Genomic DNA, 21130 nt, shown 5'->3' with positions numbered 1-21130 from the left:
TAAATAAATGAAATACAATAAAATAACTACATCAAAGCGATATTGTTTATGACAACATCAGGGAAATCCCCCCCCCACACACACATAGTTTTATTACAGCAAAAGTGATGACCTAATTTAACATGAAAATTGTTATATTACATTTAAGATCCTGGATTACCAATAATCCTATTTATAATTAACTATTAGGGAAAAAGGTTATGTGTGTAGAATATGTGCCTGCCATATTCTTGGCATTTTTAGACCGTCATTGTTGTTAAGAATTTCACAGGTCTCCTTAAATTTACATTCATACCACGTTTTGGTATGATGCAAACAACAGATGTTTTTCCATAAATTAAAGATACCAAGACATTATATACTTGGTTTAATCCTTTATCTAAGTGTAAGCAAATAAGTTTGTGCCTGAACTATTTTCAGGAGTGGGGCAACTTGTATATAGAAGTTTATGACTTCACATCCCTTGCCTTAGTATCCCCCATAATGCAGAGCACATATAGTTATGGGTATGTATAATGCTATGCATTATTGGGAACGGTCACTACCTAGACTGGTTTCGACCTTTATTGAGGTCTCATCAGTGGGAACCAGACCTAGAGGTGGTACCAAGGTAGAGGTGATATAAAGGTTGAAGTAATGCAGAAGTCACATTTTCATATTTGAGTAATGTGCTATAGATTCCTCTCCTTCAAAACCCAAAGTCTGGCTTAGATATGTTGATGTTTTCGCTATCTGGTCCTATGGCCGCCAGACATTAGACACTTTCCTCAGCCACTTAAACAACACAAATGCATACAATTCACAACTGAGATTGAAAAGAACACACTTTCTTTTCTAGATACACTTGTCTCACATCTTCCTTCTGGCTCTTTCCTTCACTGTTTATCGGAAACCTACATGTACTGGCCAATATATATACATGAACTCCTATCACCACCACCAAACACAAAAACTAGGTGTCATTAACGCACTAAAAAACAGGGTTTTGAGGATTTGCTTCAATGAACAAGCACTTAAAGATGAATTAAAAGTTATCAGTAATACCCACCTAAAAAAATGGCTACAGCCAAAATACTATCAACAAAATTCTTCACAAGACCTCACTTAAAACCAAAATAAACTAGACTACAATAAAACTGTAACCATTCCATACATTAAAGGGATATCAGATAAAATAACAGAGCACTACAGAAATATAACCTTAAAGCCACCTTTAAACTTCCTACAAAATTAAAGAACTTACTCAACTCATCCAAGGATCCACTTCCTCCACTGTCATCCTGGAAGTATACTATATTCAGTGCACCTGTAATTTGCCCTATATAGGGGAAACAGGACGCACAATTCCTATCAGAAAAAAGGAAGATAAACAGCACATTAAATTTAATAACTCTGGTAAATCTGGCCTTTCTGATCATGCCCTGACTACTCTACATAGAATTGATTGGAAAGGCACCTGTTGTTTGCATCACACCAAATTTAAGGAAGCCTGTGAAATTCTTATCAACCACCTTAATCTTAACAATAATGACAGTCTAAAAATCCCAAGAATATGGAAGGCACATATTCTACCCACATAAACCCCCCCCCCCCCCTAAGAGTTAATTATAAATAGAACTATAGGTAATCCAGGATCTTAAATCTAATATAACAATTCTCATGTTAAATCAGGACATCACTTTTGCTGTAACAAAACTGGTGCAAAGAAAAAAAAAAATTCTGATGTTGTCATAAACAGAATATAGCTTTGATGTAGTTATTTTATTGTATTTCATTTATTTATTTTTATTTTATTTTTTCACTAGAGGTCAGGCCAGTAGAATAACCATTGATCAAACCATTGTCTCTTTAGCATACTATGTGAAATGTATTATAGCTTGTCTCTGTATATATGTGTATACTCCAGATGATCACCTTAATATAAAGTCGAAATGTTGGGAAATTAAAATATTTATTTCTAACACAGTTGTAGTCTCCATAATTAGTATGAAATGAATGCTGATCAGCATGTAACACTAAAGGAAAGGTTACTATATTCCATGTTCTTGTGGTTTTGCTCACACATGGCAAACATAAGTTCAGAAATTAGACAAAAAGAGCATATTGGAGATGTTAATAAAACAGAGAAGACAGCTCGTGCCTAAGTTTTTTCCGCTTCTCCCACATTCACCACAACACCAAATGAGACAAGAGCTCTATGCCTTACACAGAAGACAGCTTCAGTGCCTGCTACATCAAAGAGTCTAAGATGGTTTATCCACTCACAAGGCACACTTAACAGAAATCAAGGAATGATATTATGTGATATTTCTTATGAGATCTTTCCACACATCAGACTAACTTTTCTATCAACTATCATGCATACTTAGTCAACAAGACCCTTGCCAGCTTCCACACATTTTTTTATTTTATTTTATTTTTTTAACAGTTTCTACATGTTCAGTTTTAGTTATGTAATGATTTATGTTTACCCCTTATTGTACTTTTTTGTTCTTCCTACCAAGAAGAAGTCACTAGCATAAATGGCAAAATTAGTTGGTTTAACTTTTTATATTATCATAACCTATTAAACCCAATATCAGTTATCTTTTATCACATTCATTTTTTTTGTTCGAAAAAATCTACACTCAGTGTTCAATTATGTTGTAACATGATTTCTTGACTATTTTTCTTAAAGTAAAAATTTAGTACTGATATCTAGCCTGAATATAGTTTGCACCTGTTTGGATTCCTCTTCCATACTCTTCTTAGCTTCGGGTATGCATACATAAATCTCACGTGGAACAGACATAAGAGCGCTATTTAAATTATCATATTTTTCCCGTGTATAAGAAGAACCCTACTGTTTCAAACCCAAAATTAAGAAATCAATATTTTGAACAAAACAGAACACATTTGATATTTTTTTAAATATTCAAAGTATATTTAGTAATTAGGCAATTTTTAAGATACATACTAAGAAATTATGCACCACTCTCAGTTCCAGGCATATCATTTTCTTCATCACTATTAGTTCCAGACATATCACCTTCTTCAACCTCTAACCTAACTTTCTTTCCCCACTACATCACTGCTGTCTTCTAAGTCACTGTCTATATATATAAGATCATCCTCAGTTCCATCCATGGCATTGCTGATTCCACATTTCTTGAAGGACTTCACAACCACCTTCTTACTTGACTCCATTCCATGAGTTTAGGACCATTTGCATACCTCAGTAATGGTTGGTTTTTTCACTCTTCTCCTCAGTGTCAGGTTAGTACCTGCTTTTTGCATTCATTTATTCCATTCTTCTTTCATCAGAGCTTTGAAGGGCTTGTTGATAGAAATATCTAGTGGCTATAGCTGACCTGTAAGTCCACCAGGAATAACTGTTAGTGGTGTTCGCAAATCTGCTGAAACCCTTTTTGTCTTTTCTGTTATATGTGCTTAGAACTGATCAAACATGAGCAGAGCTGGTCTCTTCGAGAGCTCTCCAGGTCTTCTGGACCAAATCTGTGCAAATCATGATCTCTTCATTCATCCAGCCATTTTCATGAACTTGGACAACAACGCCAGGTGGTATGCTCTCTTTAGGATACGTTTTCCTCTTAAAAATGAGGCATAGGAGGCAGACTGGTACTATCTGCACAGCATGAAAGGACAGTAGTATAGTGTGTCTTTTCATGACCACTGGTTTTGATTGCCACTGTTTTCACCCCTTTCATATCAACAATTCTGTTGGAAGGTACATCAAAATTGAAAGGCACTTATCCATGTTTGCAAACTGACTTGGTTCAAAAGCATATTTTTTCCAAAGTTTTATGACATAGGAGTAAAACTGTTGGAGTTTATTCTCATAAGCTGGTGGCATTTTCTGGGCTAACTTGCTCAGTGTTCTCATGGCCAATCCTTTTCTCCTCATGAAGTTGAAGCACCATTTTGCCTTTCCTGTGAAATCAACAACGTTCATTTCTCTTGCAAACCTTTTAGTCTCATACTGAATAAGCTTGGTTGACACACATATCCCACTCTGGTACTGCTCCATAATCCAAGTCTTAAGTCTTGCTCCAAGTTTGGTTTTCCTCTTAAGGCCCTCTTCTTTTTTCTTCTTTTTCAGTTGTTCTTCCTGTTTTCTCCACTGTCTAATCATACACACTCAGTGGGAGGAGGTCCAAACTGTCTCTCTAAAGCTTTATATCTTAAGTTCTTTTGCATAATTGATGACTTTTAACTTGAATTTTGAAGAATATTACAATTGTTTTTTTTATTTTTGGACATTTTTATGGGTTAGTGCTCAAAATATTGTTAATGCATTAATTTACCCAGGCAACGAGTTGAATGCTTTCAGAGTTCTGCTTGGTTTATTCAGAATCAGCCATTAATGACGTCAATCGCCAGTTAACAAATGCTAGTGATTGGCGGAAGCCTGTTCGCAGAGAGAAAGTACCGGCAGGTTCACGGCAACTGCGGGTCTCTCAATCGGTTACCCCTCCGTGTATAAGATGACTCCCAATTTTTGGTCTAAAAATTTTAGAAAAAAGTATCGTTTTATACACGGAAAAATACGGTATCTAGAATTTGATCTTCTCACCAGACCTTTTGAATTATGCAGCATAGTCACTATCAAACTTTTATACCTCCATATTGGACATTTTTGATCATATATATAGACAACCCCAGCCATCTTTCCATTTCAGGTTTCTAATGACTTTTTTTTCTCCTTTCATACTGATAAATACCATCTCTCTCACTCTTGAACATTTTCTTTCCAAGTTCATTACATTCTAATTTTGTTACATGTGGATGTTGCGAAAGTTATTTAAATATGTCTAGTACACGTTCCATTAAAACTATTTATTCTTTAACAATTTTTCTTCAGTTTTTATGCCACTATTTATCATCCATGATTACTTCTGACTGTATTCTTTCATCTGATTCTAAGCTTTTACAGCAATCTTCAGAACATATTTGCTACTATCATGATATTCATTTTTCTGTATTCTTAGCAAAGTGGCATAGCTTTCTTACCTTTTTCTCTGAAGGGATAGATGCACTGACTTCATGGGAAGGAATTCCAATAGGCTTTTTTCCACACTGTCTCTAACTTCTTGAGTTCACCATAAATTCCAACTTTTCTACCTTTCCAGCCTTGCTGGTTGAATTAAAGAATGTTTTCTTGAGATTTTGTCATTGAGTCTGTAAAGTGACTCTTGTTTTCAAATAATTTTTTTCTCCAAATAATATTTGCATTTCAAAGTCCAGAGTTCATCTCTGAAAGATGTTTAAGCTAAATGTTTATATATGTCTTTTTACTTTAAGTATGATACTCATTTTTATTCTGGTCAAAACTAATCAGTGATTACTTCCTCTTTCAAATATCCACTATATTATTGTATCCTGAACTATCATAGAGATATCACTAACACACCCATAGTTGCTAAGATTTTCTTATTTCTTGTGTTCTCTCTACATGAATTTATGCACATCTTTATACTGGAACTGGGGTTAGTGACAATTAGTTCATGTATGTAGTAAACAGAAATCCAGCATGTAGTTAACATCATAATTAGCTTTGATCTTTATTCCACACTTCACTAAATATTTGGGATTTCTAAATGTTAGGTTTTTCAATAAACATCTTCACCTTATCACAACTCCTCTCTACTGCCTTTAAAAATTCCTCTACTTTCCCCACTACAACCTTCTATGGGACCAAAGGCAAAAATAAGGGTATGAAGGTTATAACTTTTTCTTTCCCTTAACCTCATCACTATTGCATGAATATAGAATCTCCATATCTCTTACTTAGAATTATATCCCTATTTTAGTCTTCTCTGTCTCAGTAACATCAACAATATCCTATACTGGCAACAATTCTTTTTCATTGATGTTTCTAATGCTGATGGTTCTTATCTTTAATTCTGTTGAGTTTGGTCCAGAAGCAGACATTTTGCTATTTATCCTGGTTCCCTGACAAACATATGAAAGCCCATCAAAGCATAACATTTATTGATGGTGCACAATTATGTTTGTTTGTGGTTTCAGATAATACACAGACCACTGACCATCTTGGTCACTCACATCCTGATCCTTTCCACCACATCCCTCAAGAAGCCTAGCTGGCTAAACACTTTTTTTTTTGGTCTAGAACCAGGCTTGTGATATAGATGGACAAAAATAATGTTAAATCATTGCATTATCTACCTCCCCTTTCCAGCAGCTATGGTATTCAATTCACAGCTCAATCACTGAGTGCATAAAAAAAAACAATCAAAAATTACTGCTGGAGCAAATGAAAGCAATATTTCAAAAATTTTTCATGTGGGAATTTTTTTTTGCATAATATATGAAAATTTCATAGAAATAATGTTTCAAATGATTTTTCATGAATAGGTAGTTGAAATGCACAATCAATATAGAATCTGTAGATTAACTTCTTTCTACTTTCTAAAAGAAAAATTCTTATCATGGAAGCAGTTTCTACTAGTAAATGAAAATTGAAAACTATTAAGAATATATCAAGGGTACCTTACTTTGAAATATTCTACGAGTTCTCTACAAGTAATCTTCCTTCCATTGATTTCTTTTCTTATAAGATTTTGTTTCGATAAAAGTAAAGGCACTAGAACTTTCAACTGTTCTTTAAAGTCGTGTTCAATGTCTGCAAATAGATTTGACATTTATGAATTTCATACCCAATTTAATTCGATGTTAATTTTTATTATTTATTTAAAAACTAATTACAGAAGCGAATATTGTGAATATTGGGAAACAGTTGATCAGGAATATTACAGTAACTTGAGAGAAAGAGAGGGAGAGAAAAGAACAAGAACATTTTGTTCTGCGAGAAGCAAGAATTTGTTCAGTAGTTTGAAAATTCTCTACTCTCCCAACCAGTGGTAAGACCACTCGGACAGCAAAAATCCTTAGACAACGTTCCTTTTTGACATCAAGAGCTTCATTGTCACTGAAGTCTTTCAGTGCTTCCAGCAAACTTAATATCCCAATAATGCAACCCTATCAGCCCCCCCCCCCCCCCACACACACCTGTCTCCTACTAGATAGTTTTGACAACCAGGATATTTAAGTTAGTTATAAACACCCACAATTCTTTTAATACATTTATATAGGGAGAAGCATGTACTTGAATTACAATCCACTCATCATAACACATTGCCTATGAGTGTTTAAAAATGTTTATAATACAAATATTGTACAGAGTTTTGCTGTATCATCAAAAAACTGATGATTTAATCACCTAAGATGAATTTATTTATATAATACATTCTTTTAAAAACAAAAAAAATCATATAGCCTGAGAACCAAGCCATCCTACCACTGACCTCTCTTTTAGGAAAAGGATCTTGTCTTGTCAGATGTCATCTCCTTCCAGGAGGTTGACTACCATGAGCTTCAAACATGTACGGTTTTGTGCTTCCCTTTTGCATTCTTCATAGGACAAAAAGGTCCAGTCCTTAATATTTCTCATCCAATCTGTTCTTTGTCTTCCTCTTCTTCCCTGTATCATTTCTTCTAGAAGGTTTTTTTGCAGGGATTCATGGCTTAGTATGTAATAACTAAGGTAGGTAGATGGTTTTCCTTTTCTTAATAGTTTTCATCAGATTCCTATCTTCTCCAATCATCTCTAATATTTCTAAATTAGTTTTTTTGGCAGTCCATGGGACTCTAAGAATTCTTCTGAGGATCCACATCTCAAAGGCTTTTAGTTTATTTTCACAATATTTTGATATCATCCAGGTTTCTGCTGCATATAGCAGTGTTGACCACATAGTATTTGGGCAGCCTAATTCTTGTTTTTGTGTGAATTTCCCTTTCCCTTGAGGTCAGAATGTTTTTTTTATGCTAATGAAGGTTGATCTAGCTTTCTATTCTCCTTAATATTTCCTTATCACACTTTATTCTCAAAAGAATTCTTCGAGTCCCATGGACTGCCAAAAAAACTAATTTAGAAATATTAGAGATGCTTGGAGAAGATAGGAATCTGTTGAAAACCATCTACCTTGGTTACACACTAAGGCATGAATCCCTACAAAAAAACACTTCTAGAAGGAATGATACAAGGAAAAAGAAGAAGACAAAGAATAGATTGGATGAGAAATATTAAGGACTGGACCTTTTTGTCTTATGAAGAATGCAAAAGAGAAGCACAAAACCGTACCCTCTGATCTTAATATTTATATCGGGTATTTTCCCTTTTTCTCTTGTTACCAGCATAGTTTTAGGTTTTTTGAAGTTGAAATTAAGTCCATATTTTTGACTTAGCTTCAGCATCTTTTCTAGTAGGTTTAGAAGATTTTTTTTTTATTTTCATCTAACAGCATCTGCATATCTTAAGTTGTTTATATTCCTACCTCCTATGCTAATTGCTGGAAGATATTTTCAGCATAGAGGTTAAACAATATAGGAGAAAGAACACAGCCTTGTCTGACACCCTTCTTTACTGAGAATTCCTCCGAGATTTCTCCTGATATTTTTATTGATGTAGTTTGCTCCCAATATAGATTTATCAGTAATCTGGTATCTTTACCATCTACTCCTAAATTTCTGATGCATTTGATTAGTTGTTCATGTTGTATATTGTCAAAGGCCTTTGTGTAGTCAATAAAACATAAGTAGAATTCTTTCTGCTTCTTCAGATATCTTTCTATAATAATTCTAATGCTGAAGAGTCCTTCTCTAGTTCCTTTATTTTCCTGAAAACCAGATTGTGTTTCATTAATTTCCATTTTGATTTCATGTTTATTTCTTTCTAGGATGATATATAACATAACTTTTATTATCTGGCTGATCAGACTGATTGTTCTGTACTCTTCACATTTGATTGTTTTCGATTTTTTAGGTATTGGTAGGAACATTGAGTGCTTAATCTTTCGGCAGGTGTCCGGAGCTTTTCTTGGTTTGTTTCCTAATGACATTTGTTACTTCCCAGGTAAATTGTAGAGTTCCTTTGAATACTCTACCCATCTATCCCTTATTTTGTCTTTCTCCATTAAGAGGTTTCCACTGGTATCTTCAAAGCAATGAGAGCCTACCCTTTTGCAAGATTTGCTAGTTAGCTCCCTAACTTTTTCATGAAGTTCTCTGGTTTTGTGCTTTTTGTCCAGAAGTTCAATTTCCTTACATTCATTGTTGAGCCATAGTTCTATTGCAATCCTACATTCTTTCCTGATCTCCTTGTTTAAGTGCTTGTATTCAAGACGATTTTTGTGTTTCTTTCTTTCCTCCATTTTCAGTATCTTGTCATTCATCCAGGGTTTACTCATCTTCTTCTCAAATTTACCTTTTTTATGCCCTCTTCAAATTTCTGCTATCTATCCTCAATCATCTTTAGGGTAAGGATACTTTGTGAAATCAGGAACATTAACAGCAGTGGATTGTGCCAGTTCCTTTAAAAATTTATCTTGTATTTCTTGATTTTTAAGGGAGACAAGATCATATTTTTCTATGTTTATAAGTTTCATTGTTTAATGGTTGTGGTCTGATCCAATATCAGCCCCTGGTAAGGATTGGGCAATCTTAATTTTTAGTACAAATGCTACTCCATTCCTATGACTGTCTCCACATGAGTATATAATTCCATGACTCTTTCTGTTTATTTTTCCACTATTAGTCCATTTGATTTCACTGATACCAGCAATGTCAATTTTCATTGCTTCAAGGTCTTGTATAAAGTTATCTAACTTCCCAGCTTCATATATAAGGTCCTTACATTCCAAGTTGCAAGCCTTAAGAGAAGATTCTTGGTTTTCAGATGTGAAGATCAGGAGATATCCTCTCTGGAGGGTTTAAGGTATCTTTGTCATATGCTATTTTCATAGTATCCGTCTTACGGATACTACGAAAGGGTAGGCAATAAAAAAAAAAGTTACAAAAATTCAAATTCTTATAATTTTTTGTTTTATATGGCTCCCATCCATGAAAGATTTATTTGTAAAACCTATATACTGAATATATTGAATAACGACTCATGGACCAACAGAGCCATAACGGGCAATCATCTTGATTATAAGGGAAGTGGCACTCCCATGGTACCCTGGCTGGATCTATCATCTTTTTCCTCTACTTTGAGGAAGATCCACTCACTTTAATCTTTCCTATAAGGCCTTATCAGCCAACTCTTCTTATTTTATGACCCTTATGCTATTAGAGTACTCGAGGGCTATGAGGTCTTTCCATTTCTGGCCTATATCTATACCTAGTTTAAATACCCACTAGACTATCCATTGCCAGGCTAGTCACCTGACATGGAGAACAATCTACTTTTAAGCCAACAGAGAAAGGTAATCAAAATGAATCTATGGAAAATGACCTTGGAATGAAAAAGGTAAAACGAAATTGAAAAGGACAAAATATAACACATAGTAAACTGGAATGTAAGAGGAATAGCATATAAAGAAATAGAATTAGACCAAATATTAAATGAAAAAAAATTTCAAATAGCAGTAATCACTGAAACAAAAAAGAAATTAGAAGGAATCATGAGAACTGAAAATTTTAAAGTAAGATATAGTGGAGTTGACAGAGACCAAAGAGCACAAGCAGGTGTTATGATTTGGATTCATAATTCCCTTTCAAAACAGTTAAAATATTATAAATTATGGAATGAACAAACAATAGAAGCTACAATAAAAAAATAGATAGAGGTTATTTAACAATAATTGGATTATATGCCCCAGAAGAAGGAAGAGAAGATGATAATATTGAATTTTATAATCAATTACAAAATATATATAATAAAATAAATAAAAATGATTATATAATATTAACAGAAGACTTAAATACAAGAATTGGAAACACAAAAATTAATAATATAGAACATATGGAGAACATGCTCTAAACAGAAATGGTAAAAAATTGATCGACTTTGTAGTTTATAATAACCTAAAAATAATGAATTCTTTCTATAAACATAAAGACAGACACATAAATACACTTTGGTAATAAGAGGATGGAAATCAATATTAGATTATTTTATTTTAAATGAAAAGACAACGTTCCCTTTAGATGTTAGAGTTCAGAGTTAATGAAATAAGTAGCGACTACTTCCTCGTTAAAATAAAATTACCATCTAAATGGTGGCAAATAAGAACAGAAAGAAAATTTAAAATTTTTGTTTATAAAACTAGATTATTAAATGACAGAAATATACAATGGCTATATGAATAAAGAATTAACCAATATTTAGATAAAATAAAACAAAATGAAGAAATAGAATGGCTTAATATAAAAACGATACTAAATACAGCAGCAAATGAAAGCTTAGAAAAGACAACAAATTCAATAAATAGAAAAAACTGAAGATATGGGATGATACAATCAAAGAAATAATCAAAATAAAAAAAGAAGCCTATCATAAATGGTTAAGCAGTAAAAGATTAGAAGATGAAATAGAATATAAAAGAATAAGAGCCACAGCTAAAAGAGAAGTCAGAAAAAGACAGAGAATCATGGGATAAATTTGTTTCTAATTTAGAACATGATTTATATAAAATAAGACCCAATGTATATAAGATTTTGAAACATTTAAGTACAGATACTAAAGAAAACATAAAATTAAACACCAAACTGAAATTAGTAAGCTCAAGGCTTTGCTATTAGATCGATCCACTTACCTCCCCATTAATTACAATCCCACCAACTTACAAATTAGAAAACTCCATAGGCTCCTTAAGAAGGTTACTTCTTGGCCTGTGGAGGTTACCAACAGACTAAAACCCTATAACTGTAGACCCCCCCCCCGCATATATGGGCTCCCAAAAATACATAAAGAAAATGTGCCATTACGTCCCATAGTGGATGGCATTGATTCCCCCACTTACAAACTAGCCAAGCATTTAACCAAAGCGCTCTCACACTATACTGGCAACACACCATCACACATAAAAAAACTCAGCCCACTTCAAAGCCAGTATAGAAAACCTTACACTGCAACATAATGACATAATGGTCAGTTTTGATGTCTCCTCCCTATTCACGAATGTACCCCTCAAAGAAACCCTAGAGCTAATCCAAGCTAAATTTCCTCCCGATATCTCAGCCCTATTTCATTTTACAATGAACTCAGGCTATTTCGTTTGGCAGGAAAAATTCTACAAACAGATAGAGGGGACAGCCATGGGTTCACCACTTTCCCCACCCTTGGCCAACTTCTTTATGGAGACTTTTGAAGAGAAAGCCTTAAACTCAGCCCCACAAAAACCTACCATATGGCTTCGCTACGTTGATGATGTGTTTGCTATTTGGCCACATGGCCTGGATTCACTCCTCTCCTTCCTAACACACTTAAACAACCAACACCCTAGAATCAAGTTCACCCTGGAAAAAGAGGAAAACAATAACCTCCCCTTCCTAGACACACTAGTCACCCGCCAACCTGATGGAACCTTGGTTTTCTCAGTTTATAGAAAACCCACCCATACAGCCAGATACATTCACCAACAATCCCATCACCCCCCCCCCCTCACAACAATATGGAGTTATTAAGACACTATTCAACAGGTCAACAGGGCAAAAATAATCTGCTCAAATGATCAAGCCCTAACCACTGAACTAAATCACATCCGTGACACTTTCTCAGCCAATGGCTACCCCCCCCCAAAAAAAAAAAAAATTCAGAAAATACTTAACCCAGTTATCCACAACCCACCACCCCCTCCCCTTCACAAAAAAGATTACTCTAAATCCATCACCATTCCCTACATTCGAGGCACCTAGGAAAAAATCAACAAAATCTTAAGGAAACATGACTTAACCACTTGTTACAGACCACATAGAAAATTGGCATCCCTTATCCGCTCCACCAAAGACCAACCACTTCCCCTAGACCTACCTGGTGTATACCAGGTCCCTTGCAGCTGTAAATTGTCTTACTTTGGCCAAACAGGCAGGACAGCAAATATCAGAATCTCAGAACACAAGGATTACATTCGATTTCACCAGTACAGCCACTCTGGGCTTGCAGACCACGCTCTGGATACTCGCCACAGAATAAGATGAAAAAAGCCACAGTCATACACCGCAGCAAGTTCAAGTATGAAAGACTATTCATGGAATCAGCCTCAGCCCTTAGGAACATGCCAAACCCCAACAAATTTGGATGCATGAGACTGTCCCAAATTTGGGAAACATTTATCAGAAGAACTTCAGCCCAATGGCCAAGACCACCAATATAGCCCACCAGGGGGCACCATCAGGACTTTAGGAAAACGTTAGCTTCCTAGCTTCAGTTCTTATTTGCTGTTATGTAGTACTTGTGTGCACGTGTCTTTGTATTAAGTTCCCAAGAAGATGGCAACGTGACGTTTGCCGAAATATCGGAAAGTATATATTAAAGTTTATTTAATTTATATTTCTAGTATACGCTGTCAATTCCTTAAATATTAGTTATCATGTTTAACCAGCGTATAAGCCTCTCAACAAGAATAATTATTGTCATGAAGTGAAAATCTGATCTTAAAAACCTCTATTTGGCCTGAACTTAGACTTGTTCTTCTCTAAGTAAACTTAAAGAAGAACAAGTTTACTTCCACAGATTTTCTCAGTCTCTTTTCAAGTAGGTTTGCATAAATCTTACCTGGAACACCTAGTAGAAAAATTTCTCTTGTAATTTTTACATTCAGCTTTATTCCCTTTTTTATAGATGGGAACTATTCCAATCATCTGGAATTTAACCTTCTGACCATGAAGTGTAGCCACTGCAAAACTTTTATACTTCTATATTTGAACATTTTTGGTCAAATATCATCTACTCCGACTGCATTTCACATTATGTTTTTGATATCTTTTTCTATCCCAAGCAATGATATGTTCTCCTTTTTGTATTCCTCTTCAATATTTTCTGATACTCTTCTCACACTGTTTGTTTCATTTAAGTCTTTCAAAGTAATTACTCCAGACATCTGGAATATCCTTATTTTCAGTTTTACTATCACTTTTATTGTTGATTGCTTTTACATTACTCCTTTCTCCATTTCTGAGGTTTTTCAATAGCCTCTAGAACATTTTGACACTATTCTGATATTTATCTTCTATATTTTTACCAGTCTTCACATGACTTTTGTTTAGTTACTTTCACACATAGCTTAGTTCTCTTGAATGTTTGTTTCATTTAAGTCTTTCAAAGTAATTACTCCAGACATCTGGAATATCCTTATTTTCAGTTTTCCTATCACTTTTATTGTTGATTGCTTTTTACATTACTCCTTTCTCCATTTCTGAGGTTTTTCAATAGCCTCTAGAACATTTTGACACTTTTCTGATATTTATCTTCTATATTTTTACCAGTCTTCACATGACTTTTGTTTAGTTACTTTCACACATAGCTTAGTTCTCTTGAATTTTTCTCTGTATTCTTTTAAGTCATCTGCTGACTTATTTACTAGGAGCTTTTGGTATGCTTTCTTCTTTTTTAGGACTGCTTCTTTGACTTTTTTTTGTTCACCATGGAGTTCTTATTTTTCTATCCTTGCTGATTAACTTCATGAGATGTCTCCCTAGCTGAAATGATGTTTTTTCAGAGGTTGCCCACTGAAACTCCAAGGTTTGGTTCTTGTTTCTAAGGTGTCATTTATTCCTGAATGTTTGTATAGTTGGGTCCACAGTTTACCCATAAAAGATATTAAACTTTAATTATTTTTTAAAACTTTCTTACATATTGTCTGGTTCAATATGATATTCACATTTATCCTCCTTAAAAGTAAGTGATGATTGCTTCCAATTTCAACTCCTCTGTATACTTTTTTTTATCTTGAGCCAGCTTGAAGATATCACTATCAAAATAAGTTAACTTCTCTCCACATGAATCTGTGCACATTTTTTGTTGGACCACTGTGTACGTAATGACCCTGAGCAGAAATCCAGCAAGTACTTACCATTATCATCATCATTGCTCTTTTCTCCTAATTTTTCTAAAACATTTCTGTCTGGTTAGTGGGATTTATTTCCTGTGATATTAGTGTAACATTTCAATATTTAGAAGAGTCGATTGTAGATTTTCATTGTTAAAATTTCACACTCTTCCAATATGCTTTCTATTGTTTGCATTTGCACTTTTTCATGCTATTCTGTGTGCTTTATGCACAAAAGAAAGTGGTGAAATAAAGAGCACAAAGTGTTGGCACTGAAACCAATATAAGATTTTTTTTGCCATTTCTTTTGCTATTTCTACCACTTCCTTGTTTACTTGTTTCAGCAACAGTTTTCTCCCAAATTTATCATTCCTCAGTATTGCCAGTTACCAATAACAGAAATTCTTCATGATATGGATAAGAAGTAAAGTAAGGGTCACTTAATATAAAGCTCCTTGGGGGGGGATCATTTAAGTTAAGATGCCTAAAATTCCATAGTGCAGTTGGAAAAATAAGGCTAAAGCAATCTTTTCCAATCAAAGATTGCTTTGTCCTTATTTTTCCAATCTGAACAAGTTTGATTCTAATCATAACAACAGGAACTTGATCATCACAGATATGCTAAAGCATGGTGTGCATTAAGTTCAAGAAGCTAAAATTACATAACCAAACATCAATCATCTCTTTTGGCATTTACTTCTTAAGAATGGAGTATGGAAGGGTCAGTCTTTTTCCCTATATTCACTAGTGCTAACCTTGCCTTTAACAGACTGTTTCTCTCAATCCCTAGAGAATTAGTGTAGACTGTAATCTTCTTCTTCAAAAGGGGAGAAAATTACATTTGTGACTAACATCTTATCATTTATTTCTGACCACAATCTTGTCACCAACAGAATTGTTTTGAGTCAGCATCATAACCTCATATGGAAGCTGTACTTCACCTGTAATCAAGAAGATAATACCTAGTTATTTTGAAAGTGCTACTAAATCATTATTACCAGTGCTTTTAGAAGAAGGTGTATGTCATTGCAAAAAAATTGAGACAATAGTGAAAGAGGAAAATGCTTGAAAATTGCCAGAAATCTAGTTTGAACACAGTGGAGAAAACAAAAAAAACAAGAAGTCAGCAAAATATAAATGAATTAATATATCAGAGGAATAAATGCATTTCAATCCTTGTTGTATTGTAAAATGTCATATTGTTGGGTATGAGGAGAGTGACAAAGACATATGAGGCAAGAAATTGAGGGAGATGTAATGATAATCAGAATACTTTTTTTTTTTTTAATACTAGAAGGAAACATTATTTTCTTTGACCACAAAATGTCTATTTACTCCAACAAGATATGCAAAGGTGAAGTTAAAATACTGTTTGTCATGTATGCATACAGCAGCAGTTTACATTCCTTGTTTAGAATGTTTGTAACAATTTACCCAATCGTATTCTAATCAGAAATGTATGAAAATATACGAGTGATCAGTGTATCTAGTGGCACAGGCCACAGTCTGCAAACTCTCTCGGCTGGAAGATAAAACATTTGTGATACAAGTTATGAGAATTATTTGACACTTTTAGGTATTGCGTTACCGATTTGATAGATCTGAGAATAGTATTAATGTGAAAAGTAAGACAAATACTACACCATCATACAGTAGGGCAGGTTAGCTCTATTAGTATCTTTATGGGCTTGAGTCTCACAACAGACAGATGGTTAGTGTGTTAATACCCTGATATTCAGATATGACTGCAATATGCTAACTAGAGTGATGCTGAGATTTAAGTTGAGGCCTAAAATTCTACAGTGCAGTTGGAAGAATAATGGGACAATGCAATCTTTGACTGGAAAGGAACCCAGTTTGATTCTCATCATAACAAGAGGAATCTCTATGTGGACTTTTTTAACTGAAGGCAGGTTGGCAGATCTCATACAAAGGTTTTCCACCCACCCCCACACAGACACATGCTTGTGCCAGAAACTTTTCATCCTACACACAAGCAAATTGTGCTAGTGAATACACAATTAACAGATAAAAACCTTATTAGTTAGTGGCAGACAGCATAATGTGTAGATTGTGTAGGGCATAGATGGAGGATTAAGTAGTGTAGAGTGCCCACCAACATTGAGTTTGGACTCGATGGAGATATCATGTAATAATGATTGACAAGGTTGTTAAATATGAGATATGCTAGTGAAAATGCAGTTTAATCAGATATAGCAGAGTTATCACCATCAGTCATCTTTTAATCATGTCTGCTGCAAACACATCATAAACAATATTAATTGATGTCAAATTTGTTGCAGAACTTTCTGATATGTGTTATCTGAGAGAATAAGTGAGTTAAATAGCTATCTGATGTGAAATGCTAACTCATTCATGAAAGGGGATGTATTTATTTTATGCTTCTAAATGATTTGAAGTGTATAAGAAAATTATCCATACAAAATTCCTTATGCATTAAGGCATGAACTGCAAAGAGAGATGTAAGAGTCATTAACTGACATTAGATAACACAGATGATCTTATTCTTTTTTCAATAGTTCTTGTTAGGCATAAGAAAAAGAATGCCTCTGTATTGATTAATACACAGTAAAACACAACCTGGCACCTTCCTATCCATATGACTTTTTTTCCCCTTTCTTACTGTTATTATTGACAATGGTTCAAGACAAGAGTATATAGAGGATTTGAAATTGGAAGTAATCACCATTTAGTGTTGAGCATGATAAAATTGAATTTCATACTGAAAAGAAGGATGTGTAAGAAAGTTTTGAAATGAATCCAAGTTTAACACCTATCAAAGGTCAATTGTAGGCTCAAATACATAAACATTATTCACGAAAAAATGAGAATGAAAACAAGAACTGAACCTTGGAGATTCAGTGCCAAACCATGAAGAAAACATTGACTGATTCAGGCCAGAATGTGGTGGATATGGAGGATAGAAAAATCAGAACTCAAATGGTAGACTCAAGAAGTTAAAGAGCCAGTCAAGGAAAAGAAGCAAATGTACCAAAAGTTCCTGGTAAATCAGCTTTCTCTTAGAGCAGGGATTCTCAACCTATGGTACGTGTACCAGTGGTGGTAGACGAGCCAATGCCGGGTGGTATGAAAACAGATTTGCTTACTGGTACATCTAATATCTTGAATTAAATATAGTGGTACGCCACTGAGAAAGGTTGAGAACCCGCCTTAGAGAATACAGAGAAAAATGTAAGAAAGCAAAGCACTGTGTAAAATTAGCTAAACATATGTCATGGGAAGACATTGCTAAGAACATGAAAATAAATATCAGGAAGGTGACAAAATATTCTGAAGGCTTTTGAAAAGCTCAGAAATGGAGGAAACAGTATTTTAAAAGGAATCAGAGATGATAAAGATATACTTGATGCCTGGAGTAATTACTTTGAAAGCTTGCTAAATGTAACAAGTAGTGAGAGCATGTTGGTAGAAAACACTCAACATGAGTACAGTCAGAAATACATATCCAAACTTGAAGTAGAAAAAGTCATCAAAACCTGAAATGTCATAAGGCAGCTGGAGTCAATATATGGACAGAAAGTTCAGAGCATTCATCTTTTCAAAAATATCACGTAAGTATGCTAGTTTTACCAAAAAATCTTCATTCACAAAATTTTCGGTATACTTGTGGTCTTCCTCTTTAAGAAAAATATAAATTTCCTGTCGCAGTTCAAACGTACGAGACAAAACATTACCACGAGAGAGCCATCACGAAGTGCTGCAGTACAACAAAGACGTATGCTTGGATCCCATATCATCACGTTTTTTTTTTGAAAAACCTTGCCTTCAGCAGCTGAGTTTTTATAAAGTTTACTACATTCACTACATCTTCTAAGATCTGGTTCAATGTAGGTCTCAGATATTTTGACGCGAGTGCTTCCCTGTGAATAACGCAATAGGTCCACAGTGCATGAGCGGCTTTGCTTTGAATAAGTGCCTGCAATCCTCCATAACAGCCGGACATAGAACGAGCACTATCAGTACAGACACCAACGCACTTAGTCCACGTCAAATTATTTTCGGATATAAAAGTATGAAGGATCTCGAACAAGTCTTGAGCCTTAGCACCAGCAGTGATACTTTTACAAAAGAGAAGGTCTTCTACAATGTTATTACCATCTATAAATCGTACATAGCAAATCAAGTGAGCATCATTATTATTATCTGTGACCTCATCCAGCTGCAACCCAAATTCCTTCCCTTTTATTTTTTCAATTAATTGATCATTGAGGTCCTATTAGACAAAGGCACTTTTGAAAGCAGCTTCCCAGCAGACTCACCAATCAATGTTCACCATATCTACAGCAGCCGGTAGAATGAGTTCTTCTGCAATGGTATGAGGCTTCTTATATTTTGCGATTCTATGTAGCACCTTGTAAGATGCTAGCAAAGCATTGCTTGGTATTGACGCCTGCTTATAAAAACTACCTTTTTGTTGATTTAACTCTTAACTTTCTGGTAAAGTAGTCATGAGATGTACTAACCATGCTGGGATGATTGGTTTCTAAATGGCATTTCAACTTACTTGGCAGCATGCACTCTGGTGCCAAAACTGTCATACACAGTATACACTGCAACCTCCCTTCACCATTGACGTAAAACCAAAGTCCAAATAACTGTCATATTTCCGATATTTACGCTTCTTCACACTCTTGCCACTATTTGACAGTGTGCCATCTTTATTTTCTCTCTCACAATGCTTATTACTGTTTAGTAAAAACCGACCCATTTCTAAAAATACATACGAGAAGAAATACTTCAAAAACTTCACTTGGACTACATCACAACAATATTCAGTTGATACAATCTCCGAAAACTAATTCAACGTTAAGACCGTGCAAAACTGACAGCTATTTATATACGAACACAAAGTACCGAGAAAGTTCGAGAAACTACTAAAACAATCTAGAAACTAAATTATTGTAGAGGCTTCTACAAACAGTTATTACTAAGTGAGTTACTGGTTTGCACCAGGTCAACTAGTTGTCGTGTCCTATCACATTGAACTGAAAATGAAAATAAAATTATGAAAATTTTGTAATCGTGGCACCCATGTGAGGAAGCCTCGGCTCCCCACGGTGCCATGGCACACACTTTGGGAACCACTGGTTTAGACTATAGACATAAATGAAGGTAATGCTTGGCTACCTATACTAGCTTAACACAAACCTAAAAAATTTACCTTCTAATCGGCCATCAAAATGAGGATGAGTTGCAACCTTAAGTCCAGGATGAGGTAAAAGGAAGCAACTTATTTCACCAAAGCATGAACGAATATGCTTTCTTAACTCTTGTAATTCTGGATGTTGTCGCTCAGATATCTGAAATATCAAAAGAAGAAGCTATATGTATAATAAAGAAAATGTATTAATTCTCATCTGATATGTAAAGAATATTACACTTTCCAAGAGTCTGACAAAGTGCATTAATGTAAAAGGATGTGAAAAAGAAAAACACTTTTCCGTGCATGCTTACTAATTGCACTTTTCTATGACAGACATTTTCATATAGTATCACTGACATTTAAATATATTTCTTTGAACTAACTAAATTTTAATTATTGCATGTATGGCATTTAAATTGCAGTTATGTTAGATAAGACCAAATAAAAGGAGAATGAGGAGGGACATGTTATAGCTAATCAGGAAAGATTTAGACTAGTAGATTGATGATACACAATTTTCACCACCAAATTTCTGATGTGTACCCTCAGGGGATGTACATGATAGTAAGAAAGGGAAACGTCACATCATTACTAACTTTTATTGACAATTTTCCTCCAAATTATCCTTATCTGTCCAGACTCCAATATTATCAAATTTTGTGTTTCTGTCTTCTAAGACATTTCTTACTGTACCAACCCACCAATATCTTTGTCTTCCTCTAGGTTTTTTCCAGTCATCCTCACAAAGTTTTTCTTCTTTTTTTTTTTTTTGCTAGCATTTCCTCCCCTATTCTGTTTAAGTGGCCATACCACTTTATAACTCTGTTCACACAATCCTGAATGTTAACAATGTCAAGTTCCATCCTAATATTCTTTCTTAATATTTAGCCATTAATTTCATCTATTCAATCATCTAATCTTTCTCATAACTCTCATATACAGGGTGTTCGGGATAAATTTGACATATTTATAATTAATTATATTTTTCCGTAAGTTACATGTATTAACACACACTTCTCTTCATTTAAAAGTTTGGACCCTTCTTCATTCATATACAAGATGTCAGAAAGGATGGATAGCTGGAACCCACCTGAAT

General features: G+C 34.5%; 1 protein-coding gene across 3 annotated transcripts in view; it reads right to left on the bottom strand.

The window, feature by feature from the left end:
* atl (atlastin GTPase) overlaps positions 1–21130 on the bottom strand; it is a 315725-nt gene that overhangs the window by 85335 nt on the left and 209260 nt on the right. For all 3 annotated transcript variants that reach the window (XM_090400775.1, XM_090400777.1, XM_090400776.1), the window contains exons 8-9: positions 20053–20191; positions 6516–6643 (exon numbers count right to left, since the gene is read on the bottom strand). In XM_090400775.1, the coding sequence (XP_090256901.1) occupies positions 6516–6643; positions 20053–20191 (267 nt within the window). The remainder of the gene's footprint in view (positions 1–6515; positions 6644–20052; positions 20192–21130) is intronic.

This window comes from Typopeltis vanoorti, chromosome 11 (genome assembly GCF_054136105.1).
Source record: "Typopeltis vanoorti isolate ZY-2024b chromosome 11, IOZ_Tvanoo_1.0, whole genome shotgun sequence".
NCBI classification, from domain to species: Eukaryota; Metazoa; Arthropoda; class Arachnida; order Uropygi; family Thelyphonidae; genus Typopeltis; species Typopeltis vanoorti.
This window is presented reverse-complemented; position numbering and strand designations above follow the sequence as displayed.